We start from the raw sequence: 20,298 nt of genomic DNA, 5'->3' as shown, positions 1-20,298 counted from the left end.
TGCCTGCCACAATAGTATGAATATGTAAAGAAGTAATATATATGAGGAACTCCAAGTTGCAAAAGTGTAGTTAATTACGGCTTATGAGACAGGGGAATTAAAACCACAAGGATAGTTTCTTTTCCCATATGTTAAGAGGTGAATATTCTTGGAATTACTCAGGAAATATGGGCTAAGATAGCTAGGTTTGTACTACTGCAGTCAGTCTTTGGGAAAATTAATTAAGATAGTAAAGTCTAAATATTGTAAACATGGAAAGGAACATCACCAGCTTCGTGGTGAAACATTGTGCAGCCAAAAGTGGTCCACTAGGGACCAGGACAGAGGGGAGGAAGGAGGAGCATTGGGAGTAGAAAGTTCAAATTGTACAAAGCATTTCTTTTAGTAAGTTCATGTATCTTTAAACTGTGATTCCACTCAGAAAAATGTGACTGAAAAAGTTTGTGTATTTTCTCATAGTTACCAATTGTATGTTCCAGGAGTACTCATTTTGGCCATGTTTGCTGCGTCAGGTTTTACTGACAATCCCTTGAGGTTGATGGCAAGAATATGTATCATCGCCCCTTGGCTTTCAGTCAGTTCCTTGCACAGGGACTTCTGAAAACAGATTAACCTTCATTGTTTAACAAACAGTACTAAAAAGAAGGTATTTATTTACTTCTGACTTAAATGTGCTAATGGCTGTTTACATGCTGCGATTTCTGAGTGTACCAGCAAAATGCTAATCTGATTGTCTTTGTAAGGTATTTTGCTTATAGTTCTGGTTTCCTCAGCTGTTGAGCAAGGACTTTTACCACTGTATGAGTGTTTTCCCAGCCCACTAAAGAAGAATGAAAATTTTAATTAAAGCAGATAACCCCTAAAAGGTAGATTATTCAAACCTGCCTATTGACAGCAATACGCTGTATTCTCAATTTAGAGTTTACTAAATATCTGTTACTCAACAGCTTTGTTTCACTCATGTTATGAGAATGCAAAGTTATTTCACGTATTTTGGGTGGAAAACTAGATGTGACGGTCTTCATTCTGATAACTTTCTTTTGTCTTTCCTCTGTTGTGGCATTTTCTGCCTGGTACAAACCTCAGGCCAAACCCGATTTGGTTTCTCTGTGACTATTCCTTTCTTCCAGGTTTGGAATACATGTTGGCGTTTGTTTCACTCTGTCTAGTCCAAAATGGTATGGTAATTTAATGTGATTTATTTAATTGGAGGAATTGGCAAAATTTATTTTCTGCCTGGTTTGAGAGCAGAAAGTTTCTCGTGAAGCTTGCATAGAGACAGTGCAACAATTAATTTTAGATTTTCGTTGTAACCATTTGCTTTTTAAGAGTAACTCTTTCACAGATGTTATTAGCCATGTTCAATGGTCTTTGGAAGGTATTCTTTGGCTTTGCCACAGTATACAAGTATGCACAAGTGTAACTATGTGTAAATTTATACCTTAAATGAAAGGTACAAGGTATGTTATAGAGAGTGGTTCTATATGTAATTCTGCAACACTTCAGAACATGCTTTTCTTCCAGCTCCAAATGTTTTTCTCCAATACAATCAGTGATAGGCCAGCATGCATTAGTAGTGGTGGTTTTTTTCTAAACTTTTGATACATATGCAAAATGTTGTTTACAGATTGATTGTGGAAGTTAGTTGTTACTTCTGTGTAAGTTTTAAGGAAAATACCCAGCATCAGACATTTAGTATTGCTGTATTCACTTCTGTCTGTGATATCATTTGTCTTTGATATCGTAAGTCATTAGAATGTCTTAATGTAATTCAAATTGGCAGTATTTTCAGAGAGCTGTAACATGAAATGATCCTTTTATTGCATCTACTGTGGGGAGGGGGAAATTAATTTAAAATGAGACATTTTCACTTTAAAAATTAATTTGAAAACTTTGATATCTTTTTACGTAGAGAAACCTTTTGTTCAAAACCAGTTTATGCCTGTGTAGACAGAGGTATACCTAGATTTTTAACCTGGATATTTGTTTTAAAAATATACATGATATTTTTGTGTGGTAAACTAAGCTTTCAGAAAGAAGTACTTAAAACCAGGCCCAGTGTTTCAGCTTTTTCTGAGATTTTTTGAATCACAGCTGGTTAATAAGGATTTTCTTCACTTCTTCCCCGCCTACATTAAGAGTACCTTTTCTGTCACACAGCCGGTGCCGTTTTCCCATAGGGACATATAATGGAGTTCATCAAAATGAAAAAAGTGAGTCACACAGTCATTTATTTACTCATGTAAGACAATAATGGTGTTGATAGTTACCCGGACATGCTTTCATTTCTTTAGATTGTGGAAAAGCTGGGAGTTAAAATGTCCTTGCAGACTAGACTACAAGTGAAAAGAAAGAAATTAAGTCATAGCTGCATGGTGGTTACTGTCTCGTTTAAGGCTGTTTGTTGTCCTTTAGCATCAATGAGCAGCAATGTTGTTGCTTTAAATTTGCTAGAATATTTAATCATACACATTATGAAAAGGAAGTCCTGTTTCCATGGTATAGAGAGTCAAAGGATATTTACTATTATTTTATGATGATTTAAATATCAGTTTATATTCTAAAATTAGGTCTATCTAGTTTCATGGGCACAAGTTATCTAATTCTAAAAGAAAAAAAAAAAAGTGCTTTACCAGATCTCTCCACGTTTTGCAAATAAAGCTTTCTGAGTGTTCCTTTGTGGCAATTTCAGAATTCTAACTGTCCCACTTAACTCTGTTTCATACGTAAGGTTTTATGTCTGTCTGTTGGACTGATGACTACATTTAAAGTATAGGATTCCCTGCCTGCTCTATTTTCCTTTCCAGCCCTGTGGGACTGGAGTTTCAAGAGTTAGTAGCACTGGGCTAACTAACAGCAGAAGACCTTTAGCATGAGTGCTGTGAGAGTGACTTGGAATCACTCTAAATGGTAGGCTGGCTCTGGTGGGTTTATCAGAGAAGGGAGGATTCCTGACAGTGGTATCGTCTGGTAGGAGTGCTTTGTGTTGTTTTAATTACTCATTTGCCTTAGCTAAAGCTAAGAGGAGTTCCTAAGCTAAGGGAAGAACCCTACATTCCCCAATTGTCTTTGAGACGTCTGCCTATCTATGCAGTAGATTTGCTCCGTAATAAGCCGGCCTGTCCCTGTGCTTCAGTTGCCGAGCTTGGGGGATTTGCAATTCATATGGACTCCCTTCTGGGTTTCCTTCCTATGGGCAGCGTGCACCAAACCAACAGTGCTTTGGGCTTACATCAAATGCCAGAAGCTGCGAAATGTTCCTGCACGCCACACTCAGGTACAGCCCAGGCCTCCAAAGGAATGGAGAACAAAAGGGAGCCCTTCACAAAGACTGTTTCCCGAGAGAGCCGCATTACTGTGTTTTCAGCCTTATTCCATGAAGGGTAATTCTTACACATACTCTGTTTATGTGATATGTTGAACAACTGGTAATTACCTCTGAAGCAGTTAAAAGGTTGACGTACTTGATGAGAATTTAGGACACAGGCAGGGCAATCCTGTAAACAAAAATTTGATGATGAAACTAAAATGTAGCACCTTTGTCATGTAGGAAAGATCAGTTTCTTTCTTAGATGAATATGAAATCAAAGCTTATATTCTAATGTTAATACTTTCATTAACTTCCTTGTTTAGTAGTTCTTTTTCTGTGAGTGAAATTGGTATGTCTGACACCAGAAAACATAGTTGCTTTGAAATTTTTGTGTCTAAGTTAATTCTACATGTGAGGGGCATCAAAATCTTCATTAAAACCTCTACAGAAGATGTAAACAAAATGTGATACAGGTTTTACCTATCCTTGGTTTTCCTTTCATTTCAGCTACTACACACCTTGCTGTCTTTTCCCAACTCCAGTCAACTGTGTGATGCTGTTTAGTAAAATATGAGATCAAAAATTGAAATGTAATTATTTTGAATTAACTTTCTGTATCCATAGCCATGGATCCTGGGTTTATTTTCTAAGGAGATGTATAATCACATTTCTGTCTATCTAGCTAGTGTAAGTGAGAAGCAAAGATAGTCAGCATCAAGTGTTCATCCTAAGTACAAGATTGCTGGTGGTCCTTTTTCCACTGTCTTTAGTGACTGGACCTAGTGTCTAACTTCTAGACACTGGGTATGTACCCTTTAGCTATCCTTAACAAGTAATAAAGAATCTGAGATGTTGCTTCCCTTATAAAATTCACCGGTGATCAGAGTTCAGTTGGGTGAAAAGGCTTGTGTCTGCCTTTATTAGTGCCTCATTTGTCTTTAGAGATTAATTAATATCTCCCTGGGTGAGCAACAGCATGGGAAGTAATCAGAAGTTTGATATCATGGCTTTAGGGAGTGCATTTTTGTTTTTCTTAAGTGGTTTACATTCCAACTGCCCAAAATGTGACTTAAGATATCCTAAGGTTTTTGCAAGGTAAGCATCCCTGAAATTCAAGCGTAGAATTTTTGTCACATCATATTTGTGCTATATTTATTTATATACGGTTTGCACAGTCCATTGTGACTATATATTTAATACCTTGCTTTTCCCCCCATCTCTTTCATCTGAGAGATCATTTGTTTCCATTTTTAAACAAGTATTTTTCAGTACTATTTGTAATCTACTTTAAAATGTAAAGTAAACCAAGACATTTATAGATTTTAAATACTCTGTCTAGATATTTGGACTTACCATTTTCCACAGAACTGCTTTAACAGTAAATAACCAGAAAGTAAGTAAAGAATTTTCACTTATTCTCAGCAAACTGCATTCAGAGGATGAGAAGAACACCCCCGCTAGATGAACTGCAGCCGCCTCCATACCAGGATGATAGTGGTTCTCCTCATCTTTCATGTACGCCTTCTGAAGTCGGAGACAGTAAATGTGAATTTTCCCAGTGTAGCAACAGTCCAAGGTGTTCATATAAGTGTCCAAGTGAAGGAAGCACGGGACACGAAATAGAAAGCTTTCATAACAAAGGATACGAAGAGGATGTACCAAGTGATAGCACAGCTGTCCTTAGTCCAGAGGTAAATGAAAACAGTTGCATGTTCTGAAGTGTGATGCAGTGCAACCTTTTGAGAGAGTTGTTTTTTTTTTTTCCTAAAGATCAATGTACAGGTATATGAACTCTAATATTGCAGCTCCTTCATTAAAACAAAAAATTGTTTGTTAAAAAAATATTACAGTAGGATTTCAGAGTGTTACCTTTATGGCATCTTAACTTTCAAACAAGCTCCTGGTAAGAGTGATTTTTTTTGTTTGTTTGTTTTTAAACAAGTCAGAAAACTTCATAGCACTATAAGGACTGTTGTAAAAATTCTTTCTCTTCCACATAATTTTTCAAACAGATCAAATAAAAAAAACGTAAAAATCAGTTAACACTTTTCAAACTGAACACCCCATAATGTAAAACATCTTTTATGAAAAAAAATTATTACAAAGAAGTTTTTTTTTCAATTGTTGATGGTAGTATAGAGATTTGTTCCATTTATTTTTCCTTTTTTTTCTCCTATAAACTGTAATTATATCTGCTTATTTTTACTATGAAGAAATAATATTTTCTGACATAGATTTCCTTGAAATATCTTTAACAACCAATTACTGCACTGAGATGTATGAATGAGTCTACATTACTGATGTCATGTGCAGAAGAGGCTCTTTTTGGTACAAATTTGTATTTTTTCTCTACCTGAAGTTTTGAAGTGGATATTAGGGACCACTCCTGATGTGCCAACAGCTGTTTCTTTCTTAGTAGGCCTCTTGGTAAGTTGATGTTGCATGCCTGGGGTGTTGGTGCAACATCTGGAAGGCCTACCTGATAGGTGAATGCCAGGTTCTCCAGCAGCTAGCTGTCTGCACATACCTGATGATCAGCTAGGACCACAATCTGTGTGAACTTCATTGCTGGTAAAGATATAGTGTGTACATATGGTCCTTGAACCCTAACAGATTGCAGCCAATCTAATCCTAGTTCTTCCCGCTTTGTGTCACACCAGACATTAATGTAAGCACACCCAATAAGAAGTGACAATACTGGCAACTTTTTTTATAGCCACTCAACAACTTGAAGAACGAAACTTTCGGAGGAATGAATTCCCATAGCTATGTAGCGATCAGTTTAAAATAAGAACATAACATTTTTTTATTCCAAAAGGCTTTATTGTGGCATCTGTTCATTTACATGAAGAAGCGTATCTTTGATAATAGGAAAATGCATAGGAAATACATTTGTTTTACCTACTTGGAATAACTTATGATACTAACAGTAGGTTGACCTGTACTTGCAAATATTCTGTGTAAATATCACCATCAAGCTAGCTGTTTTAAAATTACAGAGAATCGATATTTTGTTCAAAATTTGAAGTGACAATAAACAATTTTAAAATTAAGTTTAAAATACAGTTTTAGGAATGATGCCATTTACAGAAAGTTCCAACAGTGTGTACAAAACAGACACATCTTACACAGTTCTAGTAAAATTACGTTAATAAAGCCATGATAATTTTTGGCACATTTATGGAACCCTTGTGGACTGCAACAAGAGCTGCATGTGCAAACAGGTGTTGTAATTCCTGTGTTCTTTGCTGGCATCTCACTGTGCTCTCAATCGCTAGCCAGCTCTTAAACCACTATAATATCTTAACTTAAAGATGTGTGTGTGCGTGCACGGAAACAAGGTGGTTCTATCGTAACAAATGGGTATGGATTTTAACATGTGGGGCGTGGAAGAAGAGATGATAAATACAGCTTAATTTAATCTGAGCTCTGTCTGATTGGTTCCTGGCTTTTGGCAGTATTGGCCAGGTAAAGTCTTTTGATTTCTTCTTGGCTGCTAGTCAGCCATCTCCTCAGGCTTTCGGTGTTTAATTACCTTGTTTATGAAATGAACAAAAAGATCATAGTCACTTCATATTGCTTAGAGAAAGCCATATATTTCCACGCTAGATTTAATAATATAATACAATAAATAAATAAATAACAAGCTGCTTTTTCTTCTCCTTTTTCAGGATATGTCAGCTCGAGGATCATCTTCACAGCTTCCTAAACCTTTTGATCCTGAGCCAGTAGCTAAATACGGCACACTGGATGTGACTTTTGACTATGACTCACAGGAACAGAAGCTTTTGGTGACAGTGACAGCTGTCACAGACATTCCCACATACAGCAGGACAGGTGGAAGCTCGTGGCAAGTACACCTAGTTCTTCTCCCTATAAAGAAGCAGAGAGCAAAAACCAGCATCCAGCGGGGACCATGCCCTGTCTTCACAGAGACATTCAAATTTAATCACGTTGAGTCTGAGATGATTGGGAATTATGCAGTTCGCTTTAGACTGTACAGCGTACGTCGCATGAAAAAAGAGAGGATTGTGGGAGAAAAGATTTTTTACTTAACAAAATTGAATCTTCAAGGGAAGATGTCAGTGCCAGTGATACTGGAACCTTCTTACAGTCTGTCTGTGAGTATTAAATGAGGCAGAATAAGAATGCAGTGATATACAGTGTCCTGAATTTTGTAAGAATAGTGTGTATATTTATAGAGTCATCACATCCACTCGATTTTTTTCAAGTTATAGCACTATATTAGCACAACGATAATTTCCTTAGACTTTCTGTAAGTACATTCACTTTCCACCTGCAAAAGCTGCCCATATTTTTCCTTTTAATTACTTAGAAATTTCTAGTCTGTAAATAGGGATATAATGGTGAATATATGTAGATTTGTATACATGCAAATACATATATTGTATTTACTAGTATAATCTTTACTCTGCTACCCACAGCATTTCAATTAAAAAAAAAGAGGGGGGTGAGCTCTACTAGCAAGTGCCTTCCATCTGTTGCAATTAAATCTTGGTTGCAATAGGTATTTTCCTTTCAAGAAAGAAAGATAGGAAAGAGGAATCTTGAGAGCACAAAACCATTTTTAATAACGTCAGCTTAGAGCCTTGTAAATAATTGATTTGGTGGTTCAGTCTGAAGTGAAAAATAGTGTGAAAAGTAGTGTGAAAATCCACTGAAATGGATTTTTGTTTCCTGAAAAAAGCCCCTACCTATCTGAAAACATGATTTTTTGTCCCCCAAAATAATTTAAATATTTTTAATAGAGCAAAGCAACAGTAATTAAATTTAAGTGTCACTATCAAAAGAGAGATCACTGTATGGGCAGTGATCGGTATCTCCTTTTTCTTTTTTGTAAGTATTTCAGTATGATTTTGTCCAGAAAGAGAATGTTTGTGATGATGATGTTGTGGACAGGGCTTCCTAGACTAGGTGTGCTTGAATGTTCATTGCCTAAGAGCTGTGTACGTGCAAAATAATGGCCTTTAGGGGAAGAGAATGTGATTTAACAAGGGCATCCCTATGTGGATATTGTGTGCTGTTTGTTTTTTTGGTTTTTTTTGTTTTTAAACTGTCAATAAAAGAAAAAGAAGATGAAAAGGGAAAGAAAGGAAAAGATTTTTTCAGGTGAAACAATGCAGTTAATTTGTTCTGCATTTTCAGAAACAGTTTGGATCAATTGAAATGGCATTTCTGTTGAACATTAGTTCATTACAAGGACATTACAAAAATAAATACTCAGAATAAAATGCCATTGTATTTAATGATTAAAAATATATTCATTAGAATTAGTAAAAGCTGAGACTAAAACTTGGATCTGATACAGAATGAACTGACAATAGAACAGCTTTTTTATGATTCTTTAAGAAGTACCAATCGGTCTATTCCAAGGGTGAAGCGGTTCACTTACGTAGTGTGAACTTCCCTAATGCAGACTTTGCTAGTTTCACAGGTAGGGGAAAAAAGCACCCCATGAAACAAAATATTGAATATTCTAAATGTACTTGCTAAATTTGTGTGTGTTTTCAATAGGTTCTGTTCTAAAATTGACCAAAGTCAATGAAAGAGGCTTTTGATTGATTGGTATATCTCACACATGCATTGGTTATTCTTCTGTACTATTTTCTTGAGCATTTGTGTCAGGGAGAGTAAAAACAAATTCCAGAAGGCATCAAAGATAAGAAGATTGTTATTTATTTTCTGTGATGGTAAGGGATGCTGTATCTGCATTTTACTCTCCTTATTTTGTGGGGAAGGAACAAGAATAAGGAACATTGGTAAGAAGTCAAAGTATCTTCCAAAGTTTATTGCTGTAATGGGGTTTAGGCAGATCTATCTTAGCTGCCCTGCCTGTTGCTGGAAAGAAACTTCATAGTCTTGATATCTTGAATGAGGATCCATGGTTTTTTGGAACTACGCAAATCAGTTTTAAAACCTTTGGAAATTCACTCACATCTGAGTTTATGGGTATTTTTCTATTATTATTTATATAATTATGTATGGTATGTTATTTCTATCATATTTTTTTCAGTGAGTAGATCTATTACAGGATTTAACATCTAGTTATTTCGCAAGAGTGTAAAAATTTATTGTGTTTCTGGATGTATGGCTGGAAGGGGGCGGCATCCTGGGTCACTTGAGTTCAAGCCCATGTTATTGCAGACAGCCAGGGCATCCTCATCATAAACTTGTGAATTCTCATCTGAAAACATCACGTTGTTTCATTTCCGACGTGAATTTCTTCATGACCAATTTATAACCGTTTGTTCTTATGCCAGCATGGTCCTTAAGCTTAATTAGTTCTTACCTTTCTCAGGTGTTTGCCCCTGGGTCCATTTATAAGCATTGGTCATATTCCTTCTCAAGTGTCCTTTTGCTAGAACAAACCAACAACAATCTTTATGTCCAAGTAATAATAAATGCCAGGCAGGAGTTACGTAACAGGAGAAGGTAAGTGTTGTTTCAGTTTGGAGAGATCCAGTTGTTCAGGCATTTTTGTAATTATAAAATCCATGATGAGGTACATTGTAAATTCTGAATTAAATGTGCCTTGTTCAGTTGCAGAGTGTTTTGCTGTGAAGTGTTTATATTTGACAGCTTTTTTATGAAGATATTTCTCGGACACATGTCAGTTGCCCTGTTTTTTTCACTGTTTCTCATTATATGGATTTTATACCTTAAATATACCTTCTGTCACTGAAACTTCATAATCCATGGAAACATCTGTCTTAATCTCTTCTGCAGAAATGTATTTTATTTGCTTCTGTCTGTGCCTGATACTATATTAATGTATTTTATTAGCTAATCATCTGCCTTTTGACTGTATAAAAACAGTTCGTATCCTACGGTGTTTAGTATATTTTTCAGTTATACCTTAAAGCTGTTCACAAGGGAATATGGTTAAAGGTTGAGCAGCAAGTTCAGCACCTTTGAAACATAGTGGTATGCTCCCATCAGTGGGGCCTGCAACTCTGTCATTATTGTCAAAATGTGGACAAGTGCATGTCATCCTGAGTACATGATACTAGTATGTTCCTTAAAAGGTTTCAAAGCCGCACATGGCTTCAAATTTACAAGTGTATGCACAAACTCTCTTCCCCACACAAGACTTCACCCTGTTTCTCGCCTTCCTACGTTGCATATAGTGTCTTGCATTAGCAGCTATTATCCACAGTACTGTTGCTGTTTGCCTTTAGCAGTTCTGTGTTGCTGCAGTTCTCCCACGTAACAGGGAATTCCTCACGCAGTATCCTCAGCCCCCTTATTTATCGCACCCTTCCTTCTAAGTTCAGTGTAGGTTTGAATGAGAAAGAAGCGACAGAACCAATATGGGCTAGCCAGAGTGCAGTTGTCACTGTGATCTGAGACTGTCCCTTTCAGATTTGATAGAAAGTGGCCACTGCATCAAAAGTTAATAGCAAGGCTCTACATTGTGGTTTTGGCTGAGTATAGTTTGCTTAGGAAGACCTTTGTTGATCCTTTGAGAGAAATTTTCCTTTTAGTCTACAATGGTAGACAAATTTTTGTTCACCCGCTTTGGAGTTTGGAATCCATTGTGATGTTGTTTATTTTTCTTCAAGAAATCCCCATGGACCAGTTTTTAGTTGCTTTTCATTCCTCCCAAGCAAAAAAATTTTCCTGATGGTGAACAACAGCCTCCAGCATGATGTGGTTGTAAAAACACATAAGCAGTTTATTGAGTGAGATCTGTTTGGAAAAGATCAAAAAACCAAGTGTAATCCTCATCACCGTCCCATAGGTTGCTTTTTGGTGTAGAATAACAGCAAACAATCATGGTTTAGATTTTTTTGATTCATTTTGGAAGTACAGTTTTGACAACTGAAACACCACCTCTTCCTGCTAAGCAAATCTAGTAATCGTTCATTATGCATTGTCAATAACAAGATGTTTGCTGTGGAGAATTAAATTTATTTTTCATTCTTTCTACAATATTCTCCATTTCTAACACATTGAAGTCTCAGATGTGATCCATATAACAAAGAATAGATAGTGTAGACATTCATACATGCTTAAAGGCATATTTTATGTTTACTATAAATATTGAGTGTCCAAGAATTACTTTAATTATAATTTTTTTGAGTGAAGGCATTTATGCATGCAGTGTATAAAAATGCTCGCTCTTGCACATGCAAGCTCTCTCCGCTTTGAGAGTGATGGTTGATCATCTAGTATACGTTGGTTTATGCATAGTGCTTAAGGCATTTGTTCCGTGTTGCCCTTTGTGTGGCCTATCTTTAATATTCTTTCTAATGGATGTTTGTTGGTTTATAAACTCATGAAAAAAAACTTTCAGGGTGGCATTTCTTTCTTGCGAATTCTTGGCCATTATAGAGTCAAGCTATCAGGTTTTGTGCAAATTGTAGTATTTTAGGCCTATTTGTGTTCTTACGGCATAGCCTATGCAGGATTGTATTTGGAAGGCTAAATACTAAAATTCATATGTATAAACATATCTTTACTAAATAGGAGCTACCAGTACAATACTTTAAAACAGCTAATGAATGACCAAGACTTAGAATCATAGAATCATAGAATTGCTGAGGTTGGAAGGGACCTTTAAGATCATCGACTTGTCTAGAGGGAAAAAGAAAAAAAAACTCCAAAGACTTTGCTCATAGTATTTTATTTAACTAGAATTCTGCCTAAAAGGATCAGTTCCTGTGCGATGGTGCATAAATGCTTTCAGTTAGGTTGTAAAAATTATGTCCATCAAAGTAAGGGGCAGTTACCTTTAAACACTGAGCACATTCTTATCTCGGGAATAGCTTACTGACTTTATTTGAGTTAATGGTGTAAAATATGGAAGATCAGAATTAGTCCTGTGACACAATAAGAAAGATGACTCTTGTGGTTTCTTTGAAGAAAATTATTTGGTGATTGGAAAGTGGTGATCGTGTTACTGAGGCTAGAGGAGAATTTCACAATACTTGGCAAATGAAGTGGACTCTGTGTGTTTGGCTGGTCGTGCAGGATTTCATGGCAGTATCGGCAAGCAGCAGTCATTGTCTTCTTAGTGTCATGGCTGCCTCAACTTGCGTGCCTTTGTGTGGTGTTCCCCAAGCACTGCTTCTGGCAGTGGAGAAGATAGGCGCTAACCCATGGCACTCACATATCAGGTCTTCATCAGGGTGGGGGCGGGCAGGGAGAACCCAAAGACAGCTGTGGCTACTGTGCTCTAAAACCAGTGCTGTGTCTGCACTGTTCTGACAGATGCAAGTTTCAAAAAAATCACACAGAGTCTGGTCAGATGATAAGGACCTCCCACTAGGTAAGTTCAGTCATCACAGTTAAAAATAACCTGGCTTTCCAAATCAGTGCTATTTGTTCCTGATTATGTAAATATGTCTAATCATTCATGGCAAACTTTGGCATGTAATAGTCTGTTCATCAAAGAAGCACTGGACTAGGCATTGAGACTGTGGGACTGTTTCAGTCCCATGCAGAATAACCTTGATGCTTTTTTAGAGCACTTCTAGATAGTTCTCAAGATTTTTTTTTTTACAGTCACAACTTGTCTCAGGTGACTGCAGCCTTTCTGTCATCTCGGGAGCAAAGTGGTTTTTACATGCTGCTTGTATTTGATGACCGTATTGCCGTCCACAACAGTAATCAATTATTTCTGTCACAGATTGAACAAGTTTCTTGAGTGAGCTATCCAGAAACACTAGAATGTTTCCTCAGCCTGTACAGAAATTCATATTCAGTTATTTGAACGAATCCAGAGTAAGAGGCAATAGTCCTTGCAAGTTGTGTTAAACTCTATAACTACATTCAGTGCTTCAGCCCTGTCACAGGTCATTTGTTATCTCCTCTGTGGTCAAGGGAAGGATCTTTATTATCTTTGTCGGTATCGTAGTCCTGGGCCATATTGCTGCTATTTGTCCATTGAAAATCAAGTCCAAGATCAGTTCAGGAAGCTTCCCACAAAGCAACACTTCAGGGTTTGTTCTGCCATGTCTATGCTAGCTAGGGTTGTGATTCCTGTTTTGTCAGTTATTTAAAGAGTATAAACCTTTTCCAAATGAAAAATCCTAATTCTCTGTAACCCAGCTTCTGACTTCTTATGAGGCTGTAGAGCCCTTAGTTGAATCTTGTACATCCACCACATTTCTCAATTAATTTGCTTTTCCTACCTTTTATTGCTGGACTTTTTTGTAAGATACAGGAAGAATATTTTGATTCCAATTATTGGTGACAGTCATGGATAGTAGAGCTAACAAAAATGCTATCAAAGTAGTATTTGTGTAACATTTCTGGGGTAATGCTGACCAATGTTGCTAGTGAAAACACTCTGAATGTACATGCCTTTGCCATGGCAGAATTAATGAAGTGCATCTGGTCTTCAGGTTTTTAGAGGTTTTAAAAAAAAAAGCCAGCATAACACTAAGGTTTTCTTCAACACATTAGCAAAACCAGAACTTTAATTTAACATCAACTTTCAGCTACCTTGTAATCTCCAGATGGGAGGCAAGTTCCTACTTTGGTAACTAGATCGATTACCATAACGCTGAGTGTAGGACACTGTGAGAATTCGTTGAAGTCAGCAGTGTAAAGAATTTCATCTATTTGTCGAAATCCTCACTTGGTCACATAGCCAGATTAATGATCGTACATTGTCTCTCTATTTTAATATCTGTGCACTGAATTAAAATAACAACTAAAAACTGGTATCTTTTGCCTTTAATCAATGAGTTGCTTGAAATATTTTACTCAGTTTGATCCCCACAATCTTTGATATTTGCATGGAAACCACATTTCAGATACAGTATTACTATTTTGAGTGTATGATGATGCTTTTCAGTCTCTAAAGTGCCCCAAATCAAATGACAGTAGGCTGTGAATGACAGTTCTAGATTAAATCAAAGTAATCCTCTTGATTAATACTTTTATTTCCTCAGAAAGCCAGTCTGTCAATGACAAACACATTGTCTAGAATTGTATGTCTAGTTTTGATGATCTTCCAAAAAAATATAAAATGGGGAAAAAAAAAACCACCCAAGCTCATCAATACATAAAGCTAGAAAAATAAGAATTTAATTGGGTATCTGTGAGATTCTCAGACTATCATTCTCCATGTCATAAGTATGATCACCCAAGCTGGATTCCAATTTCAAAGAGCAGTAAGGAAAATAATCATACTGTAAATTTCCCAGAAGTGGCTATGTAGAAGGAGTTATAAGTAAAGGTTATCAAGGTTGTCACTAGCATGAAATTTCTGCTTTTGAAGACCATAAGCTGCTGCTTAAATCTTCCTCAAGCAAGTCTTTCAGTGGAGATATATTCTTTTAACTTTGGAATCCAAGTGAAAATTCTGCTTCCCTTAAAGATACTGTGTTTCCAACTATTTTATTTTCTTATAATTTGAATTATTCCTTCTGACTTCTGTTACTGTCTTTCAAGGAAAAAAAGAAAAAGGAAAAACACAGGAATAGTTCCTGTTTGCAGGTTTGAGCACCCTTCATCAAAAGCATGTGCAGTGTTTTCCTCCAATTTATTTCCACTGTGGGGAACCGTAATCAGAGACATTGCACAAACAGACAAGGTTACCTAGTCTGCAAATTTATTACTTAACATGTTTGCAGAACTTTTCAGTTTCAGTTTTTGGTTTACCTACTGGGTGATTCTTCTTCTCCTGGGCTTTGCAGTATAATGTAGGTGTTCTTCATTAGCATTCTTCATTTCAGACTTGAAGATCTACAGGTAATCACTTCTTTTGTATACTCAAGCAGCCTGTATTTGGTATCAGATTAACATTTTTCTTCATAGGGTGCCTTTAGCAAGGGATCCTTTTAGCCTTAGCGTGTTAGCCTCTTGTCAGGCTTGGCCCTCATATTGTCTGACCTTGAGCTGCATCTTTCACAGCTCCAGTCTTTCTGTTGGGATTAATCAGCTCTCAGCTGGCCCCAGGAGAATCCATTTTAGCTTCACCTCTTGCTTTTCTTTGTGATGTGGTGCTCTAAGAACTGAAGCAGATTCCTTCCAACAGCAAACATGTGGTGATCCTCAGATCATGAGATTAAACATGACCTGAACAAATCAAAAAGGGGTACCGCTAGCAGACTTAATTAAACCTGGGTGGACTGTTAGTCACAAATAGTTTAACTGACAAATGCATTATAAACATACCTGTAATGTCATGGATTTGTTCATTGTGAAAAATAATTTCATGGATGTTTATGCAATCAAATACTAGTCTGTAGATTGACTACTCATAAATTATGGTTACTGTTTGATCGCTGAATCTTTTTCTTTTGCCGGTTCGAAAGAGTCTAATCAAGAGAGAAAAGAGAAAAATGAAACTATTTGCCATTGATCTCCCCAGTGAGCATAGAGAGTAACTCCATCTGGACAGAGCATTGTCATTTATAGAAGTCCGTGGTCTTGGAAGCTGTCCCACAGTAACGCCTCCATGGTCTTACAAATTTGACAGGGAGTAAAGAGAGGGGGAGGTGTGAGTGAGTCTGGGTAGGAGCTGTTAGCGTAGCTTTATCAGGAGTGCAGGTAAAATGTCTGCATTTTGTGTCAGATGTTCTTAACTAAATTGCTAGCACAAACATCTAACGGCTTTTAGTGCTTGAACGTTTCTTTATGCTATGTGTCTTGTCTCAGAAAACAGAATTCAGTAGTAAAAGGCCTCTTGCCTCTTTTTCTCCCCTTGCTTCTGGCTGTATAAAAAGCTGGTAGACTTTTGCAGTATAAAAACAGAGCACTTTTGTAAATGCAGTAAATTCCGTTGTATGTTCATTTCCAGCTGCTTCCACTGCTGCTCAGGTTTGCTGTGCAGATTTCAGGCCCATTAGTCTATGGAACTAAGATGACCTTTAATTTAAATACAGACAAATAAAAGTTATAGAAAACTTCATGTGTGTCCCTTTCTGTAGAGAATTAATGTTTTGTTCTGCAGAGCTGATAAATTTAAAAACATTTAGACACAAATAGTAAATTCTCATGAAATATGAAAAGCAACACAGAAATCTCTCTGTGAACTTGTTCAAAATCTTTCAGAAAAGTGGAGTGTTGTTTTGCCATTGTTTAGAATATATAAATTTTATTTTGTCATTTTCATTTTATGACTAAATTATAGCATCCTAAATTTTGAAAAGAAACCTTATTTTAATAATGGTGTATTTTTCTTATTAGAAAACCCGCAGAGGCTTTGATTTTTATTAAAATTAATTAGTTTTAAATTACTTTACAGTTGAAATTTATGTAGTATCATCATGTATCTAAGGAGGTTTTATAGCTCCGTACATAATAGTATCTATGGTAAATTAAAGCTGTGCATAGAATTTTTAAGGTTTTAGTCCCTTGACTGTAGTAAATGAAAGAATTCTTATTTTTCATTCAATCTTCATTTTCTAGTGTTTCATCTGTGAGAAGACGATGTGTTTTGTAAAATTCTACATCCAGAAGTCTTTTTTTCTTTCTCTTGAGAGTAAAAAGCAAGGTAGAGTAGAAGTTTTTGATGAGAAATGTGAATTTTATCACTTCAGATAATCTGATTTTCTACTACATTAATATTAGTTTAGTAGTCAAAACAGTCCCATATTTGATGTGAAGAATGCCATCAATGTTGAATGTATTTATTTACTAAAGATTTTCAAGTTGGAATTTGTGAATAGGAAATCCTGGTAATTTTTAAAGCATGCCATTCTACCCAAAATAAATATTTTAAAAAATCAAATTACATAATGGAAATATTATTAGAATATTTACTTTCATGTTTGTGATTTAAGATAACTTAGATATTAATACTGTGAAGTGTTAAGTACATGAATAAAAATGCACGTTATACTTAATTGGAACGTGCTTCAGAAAGCTATTAAGCAAAAACCCCAAATAATTACCTGTCATAAATAATGATGCTTTCCTAAACCTGAATCTTTGTGAGATGCCTAAAACTGTATGTTTCAATGTTTGCAAGTTCAGGTTATTAGTTCAAAGCAAAATAGTGATGGTTATATGTTCTCTTCATTTTACTATACAGGACAACCAGCTATAATAGGAAGTGGAATTTCCTCCCTATCGTGCTGTGAAGATAGGTAGCTTCGTACAATTTCAAACAAAAGAACGAACCAAACAAAAGAAAACCCAGAACAAAACCAAACCCAAAAAACCCCTAGAACATCCAGATTGACAACCATTTAAAATTAGGTATTTTTTAAGATCACCGAAGCCTCAAAATGACAACAGTATACAGTATAGAAAGAAACCCTTTTTTTATTAAAAAAAAAAAAAAAGCCAAACACCTTTTTTGGCACTTGCTACTTCATTTAATTCTTCTTTTTCAACATCTTTGCTAAATTTTACTATTATTAATCTTAATAACAATAATATTATTTCAAACTTTTAGTATTGTTTTGAGCATCATGTAACACTTGAATTCTATATTAGAAAGAAAAAGTTAATACTTTCTGCAGGCGCTAATATATGGAAAGAGTATCAATTCTTTAGTTTAAGGAACTATTTAGTTATGAGTATCCTATTTTTGAGGACTTCCTGTTTTTAAGTATATCAGTCCTCATAGTTCTTCCAGGAGTTAGCAGAAGCAGAAGCAGAAGTGATGAGGAACTGAGGCATACATCTCCTCAAAAGCATCAATGTGTCCAATATAGCATGTAACTGGGATTTAGATGCCAGAATTCAAAATATAAAGCTCCATGCTTTGACATGCCTAATTATTTTACATCCTTCTGTTTTCAGGGCTGAGTTCATAGAATCATAGAATCATAGGGTTGGAAGGGTCCTCTGGAGATCATCTAGTCCAACCCCCCTGCCAGAGCAGGGTCACCTAGAGCAGGTTGCACAGGAACGCGTCCAGGCGGGTTTTGAATGTCTCCAGAGACGGAGACTCCCCCACCTCTCTGGGCAGCCTGTTCCAGTGCTCTGCCACCCTCAGAGTAAAGAAGTTCCTCCTCGTGTTTAGGTGGAACTTCCTGTGCTCAAGTTTGTGCCCATTACCTCTTGTCCTGTCCCCGGGCACCACTGAAAAGAGCCTGGCCCCATCCTCCTGACACCCACCCTTTAAGTATTTATAAGTGTTGATAAGATCCCCCCTCAGCCATCTTTTCTCCAGACTGAAGAGACCCAAATCCCGCAGCCTTTCTTCATGAGAGAGGTGTTCCAGTCCCCTAATCATCTTGGTAGCCCTTTGCTGTACCCTCTCCAGCAGTTCCCTGTCCTTCTTGAACCGGGGAGCCCAGAACTGGACACAGTACTCCAGGTGGTTTAAGTTTTCTTTCCCAGGAATGATCTTGATACTTTTTCAAAAGTATTTTAGCTTTGAAACATGTTTTTATAAGGTACCTAGTGCTTAAGCTGCTAATGAGGGATGTGGAGCCTCTAGGTTCGGTTTTCTCCTCCTTTCTGGCTCTCAGAGCAGAAGGCAGGGGATGGGCTCCAGGCTAAAAGCTGGTCTGGACCTGGTCTGTTTGGTGTCTGGGTGCTCTCATCACCTCAGCGAGCTTTTGCCTCAAAATGGAACAGTAGCTTCAGGGTTCAGCACCATGATGGTGATTAAGATGAATAATTTTATCTATCTAAAATGTTGGAGACCTGGATTCAATTCCCTCTTTTGCCTACTAGGGTTCAAATTTCCTTCCCTAACCTCTCAGTTGTATTGATAGAGAAGTAGAAGAAGGTAACGTGCAAAAAAGAGATTAGTGGTATAACATTAACATTTAAAATTTGAGAGAGACATTTTGACAAGTAACATGCTGTGAATCAGATTTTTGTTGCTGAAGGATTGTCAGCAAGGTTTCATCTTTCCTGTGTGTATTTTGAAAAGCCAAGAGAATCAGATGTTCTTGTTTCGTAAGTCTACAGATTTTTAACCTGCACAATGAGGAAAAGGAACTTTTAACTGCCCCCAGAGCATGGCCACGTTATTCTCTGTGATTAACTCCAGTTGGCTTAAGAGCAGAATTTGTAAGCAGAACTTCAGGGTATAGAAAAGTAACAGTAGGAGATGAATATTTTAGTAACAGATATCCTGTTTCCATGGAATTACGGTGAAGGAAGACAAATAAATACATTTTACATATATTATAATTGTTGCAAATAGAGGGTTCTCTATGTTGTCAAAGAGCAGAGAAAAAGATTATTGCAAATACATCTTAGGGGTTCAGCTCTGACACCATGCATTGTATCTGTTCGCTTCCATTGGCACTGAGGAAAAAAGAGCGTTCTTTTTTTGATTGCCAACTTTTGTACAATAGAAATATGTGAAATCCAAATACTGCTTAATGGGAATGTTTTTGTTATATATTTATTATAAAGTTATGCTTCTTCCCTAGATAATATATGCAAAGAAGTCATCAAGGACAATAGTCTGCAGAATTAGTAATTAAGTTTTTGTAGAATATAAAGCATATTAGTCTTATAATGCAGTGAAAAGCAGTGATTCTTGTAAACCTGCCTAACTTTGTAATAAAGTACTGTCCTGTGGCGTATATGGGAACGGTTTAGGTCCTTTGCACAAAGCTCTAAGTTATAAAATTGAAAAGCTGAACATTTGTAATTTACTGTAGTAAGAACAGACCTTTGAACCAAGTTCAAATACAGAATAGACTGTACCTAATGGTTTTTTGCTTGTGTTTATTGTTAATAATATATTTTTGTTATGGCAAAATTGACAAAGTAGGTTAGAGATTTAGCATTCGTATCCTGGAGACAGCCTCAAGAGACAGCTCGTTGCGCTGTGGCCAGATCATCAATATCTTGACAGTTCATCTAAGTCTTAAAAATCTGCAGTTAAGATTTTACAACAGTTCTTACTAGGCTATTCTGGTGCTTGCAAGCCTGGAAAGGCTTTTGCTATTAGGGAACCTTAGTCCTTTTTTCCCCCGCATGTTAAAATACACACAGTTTGTATAGAGAAAGAGAGGGAAGAGTTATAAAAATAAATTTACGTAGACAGATTATTTCAAACAAATAGTAACTTTTGGTCTAAATATTACATTTCC

The 20,298-nt window shown here is 36.5% G+C and overlaps 1 protein-coding gene across 7 annotated transcripts in view; it reads left to right on the top strand.

Moving 5' to 3' along the window:
* SYT14 (synaptotagmin 14) overlaps nucleotides 1-20,298 on the top strand; it is a 104,799-nt gene that overhangs the window by 61,942 nt on the left and 22,559 nt on the right. For all 7 annotated transcript variants that reach the window (XR_012586088.1, XR_012586087.1, XM_074579522.1 and 4 more), the window contains 2 exons: nucleotides 4,733-5,001; nucleotides 6,982-7,431. Coding sequence is in view for 5 of the 7 variants with exons in the window: in XM_074579522.1 (XP_074435623.1) it covers nucleotides 4,733-5,001; nucleotides 6,982-7,431 (719 nt within the window). In the remaining 2 variants the exon portion in view is untranslated. The remainder of the gene's footprint in view (nucleotides 1-4,732; nucleotides 5,002-6,981; nucleotides 7,432-20,298) is intronic.

Source organism: Larus michahellis, chromosome 3 (assembly GCF_964199755.1).
Source record: "Larus michahellis chromosome 3, bLarMic1.1, whole genome shotgun sequence".
Lineage (NCBI taxonomy): Eukaryota > Metazoa > Chordata > Aves > Charadriiformes > Laridae > Larus > Larus michahellis.
Note: the sequence above shows the minus strand (reverse complement) of the source record. Positions and strands in the feature narration are given on the sequence as shown.